The sequence below is a fragment of the Tasmannia lanceolata genome, unplaced genomic scaffold, assembly GCF_043159265.1.
Source record: "Tasmannia lanceolata isolate RefF3 unplaced genomic scaffold, GAP_Taslan_0.1 ptg000054l, whole genome shotgun sequence".
Lineage (NCBI taxonomy): Eukaryota > Viridiplantae > Streptophyta > Magnoliopsida > Canellales > Winteraceae > Tasmannia > Tasmannia lanceolata.
Genome location: NW_027518731.1, coordinates 459,823 through 476,425, shown reverse-complemented (window position 1 = coordinate 476,425; position 16,603 = coordinate 459,823). Strand labels below are relative to the sequence as shown.

At 39.0% G+C, this 16,603-nt stretch overlaps 1 protein-coding gene across 1 annotated transcript; it reads right to left on the bottom strand.

The window, feature by feature from the left end:
* Positions 1–5,363: 5,363 nt before the first annotated feature.
* Positions 5,364–12,750, bottom strand: LOC143864883 (uncharacterized). The gene is made up of 6 exons (XM_077375753.1): positions 12,503–12,750; positions 11,462–11,532; positions 11,324–11,385; positions 10,706–11,227; positions 10,536–10,626; positions 5,364–5,603 (listed from the first exon to the last, which is right to left on the bottom strand). Exons 1-6 carry the CDS (start codon positions 12,642–12,644, stop codon positions 5,517–5,519), a joined length of 975 nt encoding a protein of 324 aa, XP_077231868.1. The 5' UTR covers positions 12,645–12,750; the 3' UTR covers positions 5,364–5,516.
* Positions 12,751–16,603: the final 3,853 nt, after the last annotated feature.

Below are 16,603 nucleotides of genomic sequence, written 5' to 3'. Positions count from 1 at the left end.
AAAATATGTTGCTTGCTTTAATTCCTAGTCCGCCATGCATTTGATTTGGATGTGTCATGTAAAAGCAGAAAAGGCATTGCTTTAACTCCTTTTCCCTCTCTCTCTCTCCCTACTATTTTTCTTACTTTTGATATTTCTTTACTATCTCATTTTACAAACATGTTATTGTTGCAAACTTTCTTTTTTTTACTCTCTCATTTTATTCTTTTCTTTTTTTGTCCACCCTTTGAAGGAGGTCACAAGTGATCGAGGTGTGTCTACTATGGTAAAGTGGTCCCATCTTTGATGGACCGGAACCCTCCATCTAATAGGCCTTAATTTGGATCGCATATGGCCAATACATCATGATTTATTAAAGGCCTAAATAGGCTTTCGATTTATCAGGGTCTCTAGTTAAGGCCTAAATAGGCCTTAACTTAGTTTTTGCCTCATTCTTTCTCAATTTTTGGAGGCAGTGATAAATCGACCCCCATATATCTTAAATCGAACCCTTTTAACCTAAAACATTCGGGTGTGTGAATAAAGTTTTCATCTGCCGTTATGTTAAACACCGTACAAGTTTACAACTCACGAGCCCTAACGCTTTCCGTTAAAAGGGGTCGATTTAAGATGTATTGGGGTCGATTTATCACTCCCATTTTAGGAGTGCTTCTATTGTTTTGTCCATCTCTTCCCATCTATCTCCCGTCATTGATTCCAGCTTCCTATCTTTCTCAAGCAATGCCTCGTACTACTGTCTTTGTCCTAACAGTACATGAATTTTCAACTTCAAAAGTTTATGGTTTTCCAGTAGGAGTGCAACTCGGGCTGGATTGGGTCAGGCTTCGGGTCAAGGATTGTCCACCTCAACCCAACCCGGATGGTCAACCCTAACCTAACCCGCCTCTAAATCTCTCACCCTTTACCTGATCCATCTAGCTCGTTTTTTTTTCAACTCAGGTTGGGTTCGGGTTAGCCAAGGCAAAAACAGAAAACTTACAAAAAAAAACACATAAGCCTAAGATTTTGAAAATCAAGATAAAAGTTGAGGACAAAAGTTGGGTTGAAGTCGGTACGGGTTACCCAAGGCCTCGACCCTAACCCAACCCGAAATTAAACCGGGTTTTGCTTTTCCCAGCCCAACCCGAGCCAAAATCTGGTTTAGCTTAGTAAAAAATCACAGAGGCAAAATCCTTAGGGGCTGTTTGGGTACTCGGATTTTAGAATCCAGGTTTTTAGTTTGAAAACATTGTAAAAGAGGGTTCATGATCAAGTTGTTCTATGCTGTCATGACAATGTTTCTTGGATTTTAAGTGAGAAATTCAGGTTTTAGAAATAAAAATCTCTCTCGCATCCCAAGATTTCTAAAACCTGGAAATATGAGAGGATCAGCTACTCTCTTGCTAACGGAAAGAAGGGCTAGAAGTAAAAAACGACGGCCGGTCCGCTTCTTCTCTTGTAGCTTGTCTACAATTTTGAAAAAATCCCGGATTCTAAAATCCGTGTATCTAAACAGCCCCTTAAAGTCTATGAAGTCCCATTGGAGTTGCTGAATCTGACGAAGCAGAAATAAAGGTCTTCAAGAAAGTCTTAAACATCCTTATTGCAAGTAAAGATGATGAAAAGGATTCGGGGGTTATGGGACCTAAGTAACTCTACAGGTCCATGGAGATTCGCTAACATGATCGATTGCATTCGTGATATAAGATTGCATTCGTGATATAAGGGGAATCACATGGTTGCTGCCCATATACATACGTTGAATGGCCTTGGCGCAACGGTAAGGTTGCTCCATTTGTGAGGGTCATGGGTTCGAGTCATGGAAAGAAGGGGTAAGGCTGCGTACATCTAGCCCTTCCCAGACCCCGCAATGGCGGGAGCCTTGTGCATTGGGCCATCCTTTTTTTATATCAGTTGAATGGCCAATGTAGTTACTGCCGAGTTTGCAAAATCTAGAACTGATGCGAGGGCCTTGTTATCTCTAAATTCCTTTCTCTTCAAGTATTGATTTTTTATTTTGGTTTGCTAGGGCCATCTCAGCCCCTAGTATTTTTTATTTTGGTTTGCTAGGCAGTGATAGATCGACCCCTTTTAACCTAAACATTAGAGTGTGTGAATAAAGTTTTCATCTGCCGTTACGTTAAACACCGTATAAGTCTACAACTCACAAGCCCTAACGCTTTCCGTTAAAAGGGGTCGATTTAAGATATATTGGGGTCAATTTATCACTCCCTTTTTTAGGAGTGCTTCTATTGTTTTGTCCCTCGTACTATTGTCTTTGTCCTACCAACAGGACATGAACTTTCAACTTCAAAAGTTTATGGTTTTCCAGTCTAGGGGTGCAACTCGGGCTGGGTTGTGTCAGGCTTCGGGTCAAGGATTGTCCACCTTAACCCAACCCGGATGGTCAACCCCAACCTAACCCGCCTCTAAATCTCTCACCCTTAACCTGATCCATCTAGCTCGTTTTTTTCAACTGAGGTTGGATTTGGGTTAGCCAAGGCAAAAACAGAAAACATACAACAAAAAACATAGGCCTAAGATTTTGAAAATCAAGATAAAAGTTGAGGACAAAAGCTGGGTTGAAGTCGGGATGGGTTACCCAAGGCCTCGACCCTAACCCAATCCGAAATTAAATCGGGTTTGGCTTTTCCCAACCCAACAGCTTAGTAAAAAATCGCAGAGGCAAAATCCATAAAGTCTATAAAGTCCCATTGGAGTTGCAGAATCTGACGAAGCAGAAATAAAGGTTTTCAAGAAAGGCTTAAACATCCTTATTGTAAGTAAAGATGATGAAAAGGATTCGAGGGTTATAGTTCCATGGGACCTAAGTAACTCTACAGGTCCATGGAGATTCGCTAACATGATCGATTGCATTCGTGATATCAAGGGGAATCACATCAATTTTGCCCATATATTTCAGTTGAATGGCCTTGGCGCAACACGTGTGACCTGGGGGTCACGGGATTCGAGTCACATAAAGTAAGGGTAAGGCTGCGTATGTCTAGCCCTCCCCACACCCCGCAATGGCGGGAGCCTCGTGCACTGGGCTGCCCTTTTTTTTAGGAACAATTACCAATGGGGGACAAAAATTAGGCGGAATTATCAATAGGACTTGGGCTTTTCTGAAATTATCAACGAGGGACAAAAGAGGTCTTGTTAGTAAAAGCTGGACGAAAATGCCCTTTTCTTAAGCAACAAGTTTTGCTTTTCCACTTTTCCCTCTTCTCTCTTCTTTCCCTCTTTTTTTTCCTACCAGCCATCTTCTTCAATGTTTAGTCACCATTAGAGGCAGGAAAGCTCGAAAACTTGAAACGTGAGTTCATTCCCATCTATCTCTCTGTATCTAGGTTTTGTTTTTCATTTGTTTTAGGATTTCACATTTCTCCGTCTCCCTTTCAATGGCGGATAAGGAAGATGAATCGTTGGGTAGAAAGAAAAAAAAAAACGGTGAAAATGAACGAGTGAAAAAAACAGGAAGTAAAAATGTGTTGATAAGGGACTTGATAAGCCCATTCAGAAATTACTAACCCCATTTTGATACTGGATAACCCCAATCCAAGAGACATGAAAACCCCTTCCAAAACTCCAGTACTCTCAAGCCAATTTTAAGGGACTTGATAAGCCCTTTCGTAAATTGACAACCCCATTTTGATACTAGATGACCCAAATCCCAAAGACTAGAAAACCCCCTTCCTAAACTCCAGTACCTCGGCCAATTTTCAGGGACTTGATAAGCCAATTCGTAAATTGGTAATCCCATTTTGATACTAGATAATCGCAATCCCAAAGACTTGAAAACCCCTTTCCAAAACTCCAGTATCCTCGGCCAATTTTCAGGGACTTGATAAGCCCATTCGGAAATTGGTAACCTCGTTTTTTATACTTGATAACCCCAATCCCAGAGACTTGAAAACCTCTTTCCAAAACTCCAGCACCCTAGGCCAATTTTCAAGGACTTGATAGCCCCATTCGAAAATTGGTAACCCGGTTTTTATACTAGATAAACCCTTCCAAAACTCCAGTACCCTCTGCCAATTTTCAGGCACTTGATAATCCCATTCGGAAATTGGTAACCCTACTTTTGAGAGCTACTAACCCCCTTCTAGAGAGTTGATAAACCCCTTCTGCCACAAAACCAACTGCCTATAGCAACTCTTCTAATGGCATTACAATTCTGCTCATGATAGAAATAACAAAATAAATGGATGTTGTTTTCATTAAATATGCTTCACGTATTACATCATAATTTGTTTATTACCAAAAAATTTAAGTATATCAAAAAATGTGTAGCCATCCATTCATGTATTACATCAAAATTTTCTTATAAAACCATTTGTCTTCCAAAAAGTGAGTGAAGACATCCATGCAATATCTCCATAAGACACCCTAAAATACAAACCATTTAAACCCTAAGCAAGATAAATCAGAAACAGAGGAATGAAAAATAGTGCAAAACCCTAAAAAAAAAAAGAAAAACAAAACCTAGATACAGAGAGATAGATGGTAAGAACTCAACATTCAAGTTTTCAAGACTTGCCAGCAACAATGGTGGCTGACCAAGGAGGAAGATGACTAGTAGGGTAAAAAGATCGAAAAGTGAAAATGGAAAAGTAAAAGAAGAGGGAAGAAGGAAAAACAAGATGAAAAAGTGTTGTAAATGCCAAAGGGCATTTTCGTCCAGCTTTTACTGACAAGACCTTTCTTGTCCCTTGTTGATAATTTCTGAAAAGCATGGGCCCTGTTGATAATTTCGCCTAATTTTTGTCCCACATTGGTAATTGTTCCTTTTTTTTATATCTGTTGAATGGCCAATGTAGTTGCTGCCGAGTTTGCAAAATCTAGAACTGATGTGACGGCCTTGTTATCTATAATATCCTGTCTCTTCAAGTATTGCTTTTTTATTTTGCTTTGCTAGGGCTATCTTAGCCCCTTGTATTTTTTCTTTGGACCTTAGTTCTGTTTTTAAATAACCATTTTCGAAAAAAAAACAAAAAAAAACAGGGGGTCTGCAAAGTCTCCATTTCAATTATAAAAGAGCATTTTGGCTATTTATAAACAATGGTATTAAAGAGAAAAACAACAGAAAACAGGGTGGATAGCTATAAAAAAAATGGCGGTGGAAATATCACGTCCTTTATTATTAGTATTATTATTATTCTTTCCCAAAGATGATGACTGAAACCAGCTCTTCTTTTCTTCTTCTTTTTTTTTTTAATGGCAAACCGAGGAGGTCCCTGAGAAAAATATGCCTTTTTCTTTGTAGGTAGTTAAGCTGGGATTGAACATACATTCAATGTTGAGGAACAAAGCCTCCCCAAATTGAGCTACAGGCACAAACCCATAAACTTCTAAAACTACAATTGCATGAATTTTCTAAGATGGATACGATGAAAACACAAGTCTATATTTATTTGTGGTCACATTCTGTTCCTTTTGGCAACAATGATTTTGACATGGGGAAGCTCTCATTTCTGCCCAAATACACAAGCCAAGCTTGGTTCCATTCATTCAAATGAACATGTAAGAAAAATACCTCATGCTCCATACTTGGGTGCCTTCCATAACTTGAATGCAACCTCATGCAAAAACCGATCCGCAAGAATAGCCAGATTTGCCCCACGCTGCAAGGTATAAGAACAAAACACAGAAATGCCATTACCAAAACAGGAATGGCTAGCTCAAGAGAAGAAAGAAGAAATTGGTAACACATTTAGAGAAGGGACTCAGATATTTTATACCATGATCAGAGTAAAGCCAAGAGCTATAACCAAAATATAAAAAATGTCCTCAGTTTACCATTCAAAAAAAAAATGTCCTCAGTTTTGAAGGAAATGCTATTCAGGGAAGAATTAATGATTTTCTAGCTGTAAGATGATGTGACAGTTCTAGCAAGGCTCGACTAAACTGCATCTTTCATGTAGTAATGAGGGAATCCTTTGACATTTCTTTTGTGGACTTGCATAGGTTGTAAGATAGATTTTGCAAGGTTGAAGTAGCCTTTACTGACAAAAAATATGAGAACACTATAAAACTATAATGTGCATTTTTGAAATCGAAAATTTAAGATTGAGGACTCTCTTTAGCTGATCGCATACAAAATGTCAAGTATACATAAGAGCAACTATTATGTAAGGGAGTAACGGTCATTCAGGCAAGGTCGGTTGGGTCTGCAAGTTAGTCACAGTCCACTTGTTCTATAAGTCCGTCAACTTGTAGAAATAGAACAGTTCAAGCTGTAAGTTCAGTAACTCAGCTTCCCACGCTTGGTTTCAATTCAAGTTGGTCGTCGAGCCCATGAGATAGGCCGCGTGGAAAAATAGTCCCTTCTCATCTTTATATGTGTGGGTTGTGCATCCCGATTCCGGGCCATCAACTTTTGATTCCAGACCAACTTTTCCATATCGTGGCCTATACTGACACCCGAACTACTTGACTGACTAAAATGCGCTTGGCAGTGTATAAAGTGTAAGAGGGTTACGCCAATCCACACAACAATGGTGTCGACATGTAATAATGATTATTGTAAGATGAAACCCATTTCTTTAAAGTCTAAGAAACTATAATGGTGATATTCCACAGAACACACATTTAATTCACTTGTTTACTAGAGAAATATGATGTCCAAGCAGACACTTCAATACAACTAAGCTTTACCCCCATAAATAGGGAACTTGTAACCTAGATAAGCTCTGATTTCCATAAACACATGCCCCAGTGCGCGCTCAATACCCTCACAGGGAGTCAGCGTAGTAGAAGTACGGGTACCTGCCTCACACTATCACAAGTATCTCAATTAGAATCGTGGAAGTACATAAATAAAATGGACAAAAATCGGCATAGGAGTGAGGGCTTCACTTTATCTTAGGATGGGAGTACTTTACTCATATAATTCAGTAGGGAAACACGAGTTTATGTTGTTCTTGGTGTGGTGTAGTGAATTTAGGGAATATACATGTGAGGAACATGCATGGTAGTAGTGTGTGGGAAGCGTGCAGTAAGATAGGTAAGGGTACTCATGTAATTACTGGATGTAGTGAGGTTGTTGTAGTGGGGAATCGGTAGGCACAAATGGGCGGCCACACATGCCAAAGTGAGACATGTGTCAACGAATGGAAGTCTGGGACCACGCTATTATAACCAACTTCCCTACACTACTGACACATGGCAGGAGGGCCACTTGAGGTATGAGGGGGACCACACCCATTGGTTGTCTCTTGGGCTGCCATTTGGACTGCCACAACAGCAAGGGGACCACTTGCTTCTAGCTGGCCATGTGACTAGAAGCTTCCTCTTCCTATATACATAGAGGAGAAGGGCCCATATTTCAGCAGCTTAGACCTCAAGAAAGTTTTTTTTTTTTTTTCGCTTCTCCGGTTTGGGGAGAATTTGGAGAAAGATGCGAGGAAACTTGAGGAGAGAGAGTTGAGTCAGGAAGATTGTAAACCCCTTGATCAAAACAAATCAAGCCGTGTGAATCCCTATTATCAGATTGATATGATCATCACAGAATTCAAAATAACGTACATTTTGCTAAACCCTAGGGATTCCTAGTTGGTGATCTGTGTGCTTGAATGGATTGATATTATGACACAAAACATTGTAGTAGTTCCCACTCAGGAGCAAACTTCTAATGAATCAAAGTCATTGAGCACCCATCTAGAGCTCCACAAACCACTCATGTATGAGGACCAAAGCAACTTCCTTAGAGGAGATCCAACCTTCTGATGATATTTACATGAGGGAGATCAATTCTGGTTAGTTTGATCAATGTGTGAATATAAGCAAACTCATTTGTGGGCTGAGAATACCCATCTCAAGACGGCTTCATTACTTCATGCTGTGATTGGCAATCGCATCATACAAAACAACTATAAAACCAGAATTGTCCCGATTCAGTCCTAGGTACGATCGCTCTATGGCCTAGATATAACCAATGAATCAGACCCTCACTGTCAGTCTTGTTAGCAGAACTATAGCACATGTTTTCCTACCTTGTGTTTCCACGGGACACAATCTCTATCTTCCTTGTACAACTAAAGACACAACCTACCTTTTTTAGAGCCGATGTTCATGAGTATCGTAGAAAGCGGTAACGAGCTAAAAAATAGCAAATCTTTCCAAGGGCACCAATATTAAAATAACCTTTACACCTTCAAGGCAATTGATTAAGAAATATGAGGAGCAATAGTGGGTGAGTCGGTGAATGTTGGCACAGAAACAAGAGCTGGTTCAGTAAGGAAGTCACTAAACCTAGTTAAAAGACGTCCAGAGAACAATTGAGGATAGTAATCAGTATTCAGGAAATAACTTATGCTTGATACAAACAAGGAAGCTGTTCAGTATTTTAAGAAATTTTTAGTAGTGAGTTTTACTTGATTTTAAGTGGGGTCTATCAATAGTAACATGAACAGTTAATTTAGTTGTTTTCAATTTAGAGTGGCCCTTGTTTTTTTCTACGGGTCTTTAAGCCTAAAAATGGATTTGTTAAATGCTTTTAAACGGTTGAGAATAAAAGAAGTGATGGCTAGGATTCTGTAAGAAGGGATAGGGTTATTTATAGTCTTGCATATAGTTTCTTGAGAGAATTTTCTTTATTATCATTCTTCTCGATTTTTTTGCCAGATAATTCTTCTTATTTGTTGCAAATCAACATCTCTGTGAGAATTCCAAGTAATACAGACAGCACTACAAATCCCTCATTACTTCTAGGTTGACAAAAAAAGTCATGCAGAAAATCTCTCAAAACTTAATCCATGGCTAGAGCTGATCGAAGGGATAAGGAGCCGTAGAGCTGATCGTGTCAGTCATACGGATTGTCTCTTCTTCTTTTGCCAAACCTCCAAGAAAAAAACCCTAGCCTTCTTTGGATAAAGAATAAGAAGAGGAACTTCATATCAGCATCAGGTTCAATGCTATGATACCATGAAGTTTGAATCAAGGAGATGGAAAAGAGATGAGAGGAGGAGAGAAACGAAGGGGCATAAATTGAACAATGGTTATGTTCCATTGTGGGGTATTCCCTTGTGGGTTCTGTTCCATTGGGGGGGAGGATGGGGAATTACTTTGTTTATTAACTTAATTCAAAAAGGAGAGAAACGAAGGGGTATAAATTGAACAGTGGCTATGATCCATTGTGGGGTATTCCATTGTGGGTTTTGTTCCAGATGAGTGTGTGTGTGTGTGTGGGGGGGGGGGGGGGGGGGGGGGGTCTTGTTTATTAGCTTAATTCAAAAACTATAAATAATAAGAATACCCCTGATTTAAGATATATTTACAAAACTGAAATAAAAACACGAAAGGAATATCTATCACTGTTAGGTGCATTGAGGATATCTACGAGATTATTAGGGTACGAGAGATTTTTCTTTCTCTCGCATCCCAAGGAGTTCTAATGATCTAGCCCATAGGTTAGCCAAATCATGAGTCTTCAGGCCTTAGATAAATTCAGCACCATCCTTACAGACTTGCCCAATGATGTGCAATTAAAAAGGGTGGCCCAGTGCACGAGGCTCCTGCCATTGTGGGGTCTGGGGAGGGCTAGATGTACACAGCCTTACCCCTACTTTGCAGAGAGGCTGTTTCCGTGACTCGAACCCGTGACCACGAAGTCACAATGGAGCAACCTTACCGTTGCGCCAAGGCTCACCCTCTAATGATGTGCAATTGTAATCTATAATTTTCCTTAATATACATTATGTTATCTTCGAAAAAAAAACAGCTTCCAAAAGTAATAATTTTCTCAAATTACTTTAACATATGAAAGCATTCTGATATATTTTGATGTACAAAATTTGTTTAAATGGAATTCGGGAAGTTTTTGTGAAAAGAAGGCAGAAGCCTATTGAAGCTGATATTGTTTCAGATGAGTCAATATGAATTTATATGATGGGTGGCCATGAAAACACGTGAAGTCCAAAAAAGTAGGTACGGCCCACTCCATATGATGATCCAAACCGTTCATCTGTTTGGGCACAATGTAAATAGGTTGTGCCCCAAAAATCATTTCCATAGGATGATCCCAACCCTTCGATTTGGGGCACTCCATATTAAGATCAGTTCAGATCAGAGGGTTAGGATCATCCTATGGAAATGATTTTTGGGGCACAACCTATTTACGTTGTGCCCAAACAGATGAACGGTTTAGATCATCATATGGAGTGGGCCGTACCTACTTTTTGGGACTTCAAGTGTTTTCACGGCCACCCATCATATAAATTCTCCAGTCAATAATCGCCATCATAATCAAACAATTTCCATTAAGATCACAAATTTAACATAAGTATGGAGAACTTGATACCACCCACTGTTGTGAGGTAAATGTAAAAGCATTTTAATTTTGAGTGCAATTGTTAATAATAAATTTTGACAACAACCAAGTCCACATTGTTTAGGGCACAGAAGTGTAAATTGGGTAAGATGATTGACCCAATGCCCCGAACACTAAATACAATAAACTGAGGGATGTACCATTCAAACATAATAATAAAAATAAAAATAAAATAAATAAAAAATAAACTGAGGGATGTGGCACAGTTTGATTCATTAATGCATACCTCATCAAACTCTTTAAATGAAAATGCCATTGCCATATCCTTGCGAGTTACAGCCTCCTGCCATTGTGCGACTAACATGGGATGGTGATGCCTGCTGAGCATAAGTTAGCTGGAAGTACAATATAAGTTGCAACTACAAAAATCAGGAGACAGGTTTACCTTCAGCGTACCTAATATTATGTAATAATTTCCCTTCTTTCATTGCGTAACTTTGATGAGGGCAAAGCACAGAAAGATCAGAATTTATCCCCTTTTGTGAGTTCAAAATTGAAGAACTGTGATCTTCATTCTCGGGAACAGCCCCATAGCTCATCACAAGCGATAAATGTAAACGGGAAGCGATCGGTGAACCAGGTTGGGCAATTTGCATTATTGCACCAACCGACGTGTTTACCCATTCAATGTCAGTGTTATTGACTCTGTCTTTAAGGGATGTTGCCTTCTCACCAGCTCCTATGTGCACAAACACTAAATCAAAGTCACTTTTTTCTAATATCTCATCTCCTTGAAACCCTAGTGATCTCAGTAATTCACAGGCTGTAGAAAAAGGATCAGAAACTTCTCGTGGGTCATTGTAAGAATGATTGTTCTTAGTCAACTGATCAAAATCTAAGATACTGAAACCAAGATTTCTTCCAAAATTTTCAACGCTGGCACAAGTTGTGAAAATAGCTGCTCTCAGTCCCATGAACCTAAAGTTCAATAAAGAACAAAAAGGTTTCATACATAGTGAACAAAATGATATTGATGTATTTTATTAATTGCATCACAATTAACAGCAATTTTACCTCTCTGATATGGTCGTCACCAATAAATCTTTCTGGGACTCTATATTGGCATGTTCTCCTTTCTGAAAGACCGTGGAAGATTTGATTTATGTCATGAAGTCATGCTTCCATGAAGATGTAGTCATATATGAATCTTACCACTTTGTTATAAGCATCATGTGCATCCAGTAGTTGTGCAAATTCTCTAACCACTCTCTCGTCCTCGCTTTCTGAAATTTGGATTAAATTCAAAAACATGGTGCAAGCTATAAGAAAATTTGAATATCCTGTCAAACTAGTCAGTAAGGTAAATAGGGAGATAACCATCAACAAACAGAAAGTAGAAACCCCTTTTGGATTTAAATCAATGGATCTGAGAAAAGGAAAACAGATGGCCACACTCCCTCATTCCAGCTTCAGAGATTTTATACGGTGTGTGGGCGTGAAGTCCAGTATTTTTCAAAAAGGTACTGTGAGGCCCTCTTCATAGGACGATCCAAACCATTCATTGCTGGACCACAACGTAAATAGGTTGTACTACTTAATTAAATTTAGGGAGTCCTCTTCGATCACCACATTGTCCAGCCCATTTGATGCCAATAGTCCTTGGTGAGGAGCACGAACCTCAGCGTGAGCAGCACGGACAAAATTTAAAACTTTTTGTTTCTTCATTAAAAAAAAAAGACTTCTCAATTGGGTTTTCTCATATAAAGTTTCTTCTGATGTTTCAGGCATGATTTTAGAAAAAAATTATACGGAAAGTTCAGCTTCAATTTAATACTTCAGAAAAAATCAAATTTTGATCACTCTATGGCCTACACAAAACCGATTGAATCAGACCCACTAAGCCAATCTTATTGTAGAACGCTGCACTGAAGAGCAAATCCCTTGACATAAAACAAAATGCACTCCCCCAAAAAATTATAAAATCAAACCAATCCAGCAAAAAAAAAAAAAAATCAACTTTCACCAAGAAAAATACCCATGCGAATAAATTCCCCATTAGGGAATAAAACCCATGAAATGGCAATAAACTAGACAATTACATAGGCTACATTTCCTAGTTTGTTGCCAATTTAGGGTTTCTACTTCCTAATATTCTCTTGAACGGATTTATCACAAACCCTTGAAGCACAAAACTTTCAAGGTAACATATCTGGATAAATAATAATCATCAGAGCATTGTTTTAATAAATATACCTTGAGGAGGAGATTCTCTTAGGGATAAGAAACCACATGAAGATTGAGAGGCGAATGAATGGAGATTTGAATGTGAAGGAGAGATGAGAGGTACAAACCCATCTCCGTATATTATCAAAGCTCGGCTTGGCTTATCAGCCATTGCTCTACTCTCTTCTCTCTTCTCTCTTCTGAAAGTAAAGCGGAGGAGAATAGCAGTGATTGATTTTCGCACTCCCTCGTTTCAATAATGACACTTCTCTTTTGACCGCTTTGTTATATTGAAGGAGATGCTGAAAAGCAAAATGTACACTTTTACCGCTTGTGACAAACAAACTTGATCGGGTCCGTTGATCCAACTGGAGAATATATGCCTTTCCCATTGCCTTTTGGCTCCGTCTTGATCAAATGATCCGAGTCCTTGATCTTAATTGACTAGTTTAGGGTTTCTAATAGTGAAGCTAAACTTTAGATAACCAAAACCCAATTACATAATCAATTGAATTTTTTGATCTATGATCAAGAGAAGTTGATATTTTAGGAAAACAAACATATAGCTTATTTTGATCTTTGCTTAAGACGGAATTATTGTTGAAAAAAAGTGGGTCCTCATAATTTCATATCAAGACATTTCTAGGGGTGTCGATGGATCTGAACAGTTCGATGGACCATCCGAATCCGAATTTAAATGGACAGGATCTAGAGAAACTATCAGGATCCATGGACAAATTTACGATCCTTACCATAGGATCCGAAAATTTTCAGATTGGATCCGTACAACTAACAAGAGCCCATGATGGGACAATCAAAAATCCGAATTTATTTACGAAAATACCCTTCCATTTTATATAACGTTAAGTAATTTTCGAAGGTATTTTAGTGAAATAAGTCGTGCCTTTTTTCAAACTAGGAAAAATTATTAAAAAAATGCAAAGTTTTGTCTAAATTGTGAATAAAGGGTAGTGATTTGAAAATTATAAAAATGTGTTGTCAGGTGAGAGAAGATGGCTTTTAGGACAAATATACCCCTCCTACCTCTTTTTTCCCTCCACCTTTTTCACCTATCCCTATACACTTATTACCTTCTCACCTACCACCTTCTTCTTCCTCAAGGCTTTTCTGACGTGGAAAACTTCATGAGAGGGTTTGAAGGTTGCCATTTACCTGCCACATTCTTCTTCCTCAAGGCTTCATGGAAGGTTTTTGAAGCTTGCCATTGTCATTGTAGTTTTGGAAAAAAGCTCCATTGCCAACGTTTCCAAGCTCCATTACCATTGTAGTCTTGAAAAAAAACTCCATTTGCAACGTGATAAAGCTCCATTGCCATTGTACATTAGGAAAAAAGCTCATTGCCAACGTGATATAGCTCCATTGCCATTATAGTTTGAAAAAAGATCTACATTGCTTATTTGGGTGATAAACATAGCTTCGGTTAGGTTTAACATCTTCTCTTCATGTTTTTCATGTTTTTTGTGCTTTGGTTTTTTCACCATATTTATGAGCCTCTTTGTTTGGTTGCCATGTTTATCTTGACCTCTCTATCTCTCTCTATGTATACAATCATGTTTGGTTACATGTTAGAACCTAGTAGTTCCGGGGTATAAAATAGGGTTCTGTAGTGGTTCCGGGGTAGAAAATTTGGTTCCTTAGTGGTTCCGAGGTATAAAATGTGGTTCTGTAGTGGTTTCGGGGTAGAAAATCTGGTTCCCTAGTGGTTCTGAGGTATAAAATGTGGTTCTGTAGTGGTTATGGGGTATAAAATGTGGTTCCGGAGTATAAAATGTGGTTCCCTAGTGGTTCCGAGGTATAAAATGTGGTTCCCTAGTTGTTTCGAGTTATAAAATGTGGTTCATTAGTGGTTGCTATGTATAAAATGTGGTTCCCTAGTGGTTTCGGGGTATAAAATGTGGTTCCCTAATGGTTCCGGGGTATAAAATATTGTTCCCTAGTGGTTCCGGAGTAAAAATTGTGGTTCCCTGTACTTCCAAGGTATAAAATGTGGTTCCCTAGTGGTTCTGGGGTATAAAATGTGGTTCCTTAGTGGTTTCGAGGTATAAAATGTGGTTCCATAGTAGTTCCAGGGTAGAAAATGTGGTTCCCTGGTGGTTTCGGGGTATAAAATGTGGTTCCCTAGTGGTTCCGGAGTAGAAAATGTGGTTCCCTAATGGTTTCGGGGTATAAAATGTGGTTCCCTATTAGTTCTGAGGTATAAAATGTGGTTCCGTAGTGGTTCCGGGGTATAAAATGTGGTTCTGGGGTAGAAAAATCTGGTTCCCTAGTGTTTCTGGAGTATAAAATGTGGTTCCGTAATGGTTCCGGGGTATAAAATGTGGTTCTCTAGTAGTTCCGGGGTATAAAATGTGGTTCCATAGTGGTTCCGGAGTATAAAATGTGGTTCCGTAGTGCTTCCGGAGTATAGAATGTGGCTCCGTAGTGGTTCTGAGGTATAAAATGTAGTTCCTTAGTGGTTCCGGGGTATAAAATGCGGTTCCCTAGTGGTTCCGGGGTAGAAAATGTGGTTCCCTAGTGGTCATGGAGTAGAAAATGTGGTTCCCTAGTGGTTCCGGAGTAGAAAATGTGGTTCCTTAGTGGTTCCGAGGTAAAAAATGTGGTTCCCTAGTGGTTCCAAAGCATAAAATGTGGTTCGGTAGTGGTTCGAGGGTATAAAATGTGGTTATCTAGTGGTTTCGAGGTATAAAATGTGGTTCCATAGTGGTTCCAAGGTATAAAATGTGGTTCTGTAATGGTTCTGGGGTATAAAATGTGGTTCCCTAGTGGTTCCGGCGTATAAAATATGGTTTTCTAGTGGTTTCGGGGTAGAAAATGTGGTTCCCTAGTGATTTCGGGGTAGAAAATGTGGTTCCCTAGTGGTTTCGGGGTATAAAATGTGTTTCCCTAGTGGTTCCGAGGTATAAAATTTGGTTCCCTAGTGGTTCCGGGGTAGAAAATGTGGTTCCCACGCGGGGCCCGTACGGGCCGGGTCGACCCGCGTGTCACCCAAATTTTTGCCGTATTTTTAAAGATGTTTTTGGGAAATGTTATCCGCACTACCGTATTTTGATGAGGACACTCCTCACTTTATTAAAAGTACAGTATGGCCTGCACCATATGATGATCCAAACCGTCCATTAGATGGGCCACAGCCTAAATAGGTTGTGCCCAAAAAAGCATTTCCGTAGGTTTATCCTAACCCTCTGATCAGAATGTTAGAGGGTTGGTCCTAACCCTCTATAGATCGAAGGGTTAGGCAACCTATGGAAATGATTTTTGGGACACAACCAATTTAGGCTGTGGCCCATCTAATTGACGCTTTGGATCATCCTATGGGGGGCCATACCGTACTTTTAATTAAATGAGCGCCCTCATCAGAATACAATAGTGTGGATAACAAATTTCCCTTTTTTGTAAGGGAATTTGCTAGCCACCTTTGCCGAGGCAACTTCTCGGCTTGTGGCCCATCCTTTGATGCAAAGATTGGCATAAGTAATATGGGTGCAAAGGTGGCTAGCAAAAGCATAATTGCAAAAAATAGTAATCATTACTTGCAAAAAATAGTAATCATTACGGATTTATGGCTGAAGTGCTAAGTTTTAAATGAAAAAATGGAAGCAAAGTATTAAAATTACGAAAAAAATACCAAAAGGATGCACTAACATATGACAATTACCGAACTACAAAGTTTGACTGTCTTCCGTCGGAAGTCCGAACAAACCTTCGGACTTCCGAATAGAACCAATATTTTGGTTATGTATACTGGCTTCGATTCAGAAGTCCGAAGTTTTATTCGGACTTCCGACGAAAACCAATAGAATAGGGATAGTTCCAAAGATTTTTATTTTCAAATTGAGTAAAAATTCGACGGATAATAGGGATATACATTGTGATCTTAGTGTCATGCAGGCAACCATAAATTGAAGCTTGATTTTGATGTTTTAGAATAAAAAAATGCAAAGAAAATGGATTTATCTTGAAAATGGGGAAAACAACAAAATTCAATTTTAAGCTCAAAATTCATTTTCTTTGCATTTTGTAACACTGCTTCGATAAGTTTATCATGAATAAACCCTCATGATTACCAAACCCTGTTGTAAATGGCAACCTTCAAAACCATTCCATGGAGTT

Excerpts from the sequence above, each read along its gene's own strand:
- LOC143864883 (XM_077375753.1), bottom strand. The coding sequence starts at position 12,644 with ATGGCTGATAAGCCAAGCCGAGCTTTGATAATATACGGAGATGGGTTT. Across the intron at positions 11,533-12,502 it reads AAGAGAATCTCCTCCTCAAG|AAAGCGAGGACGAGAGAGTG; the intron begins GTATATTTATTA and ends TCCAAATTTCAG. Across the intron at positions 5,604-10,535 it reads CATTTAAAGAGTTTGATGAG|CGTGGGGCAAATCTGGCTAT; the intron begins GTATGCATTAAT and ends TATACCTTGCAG.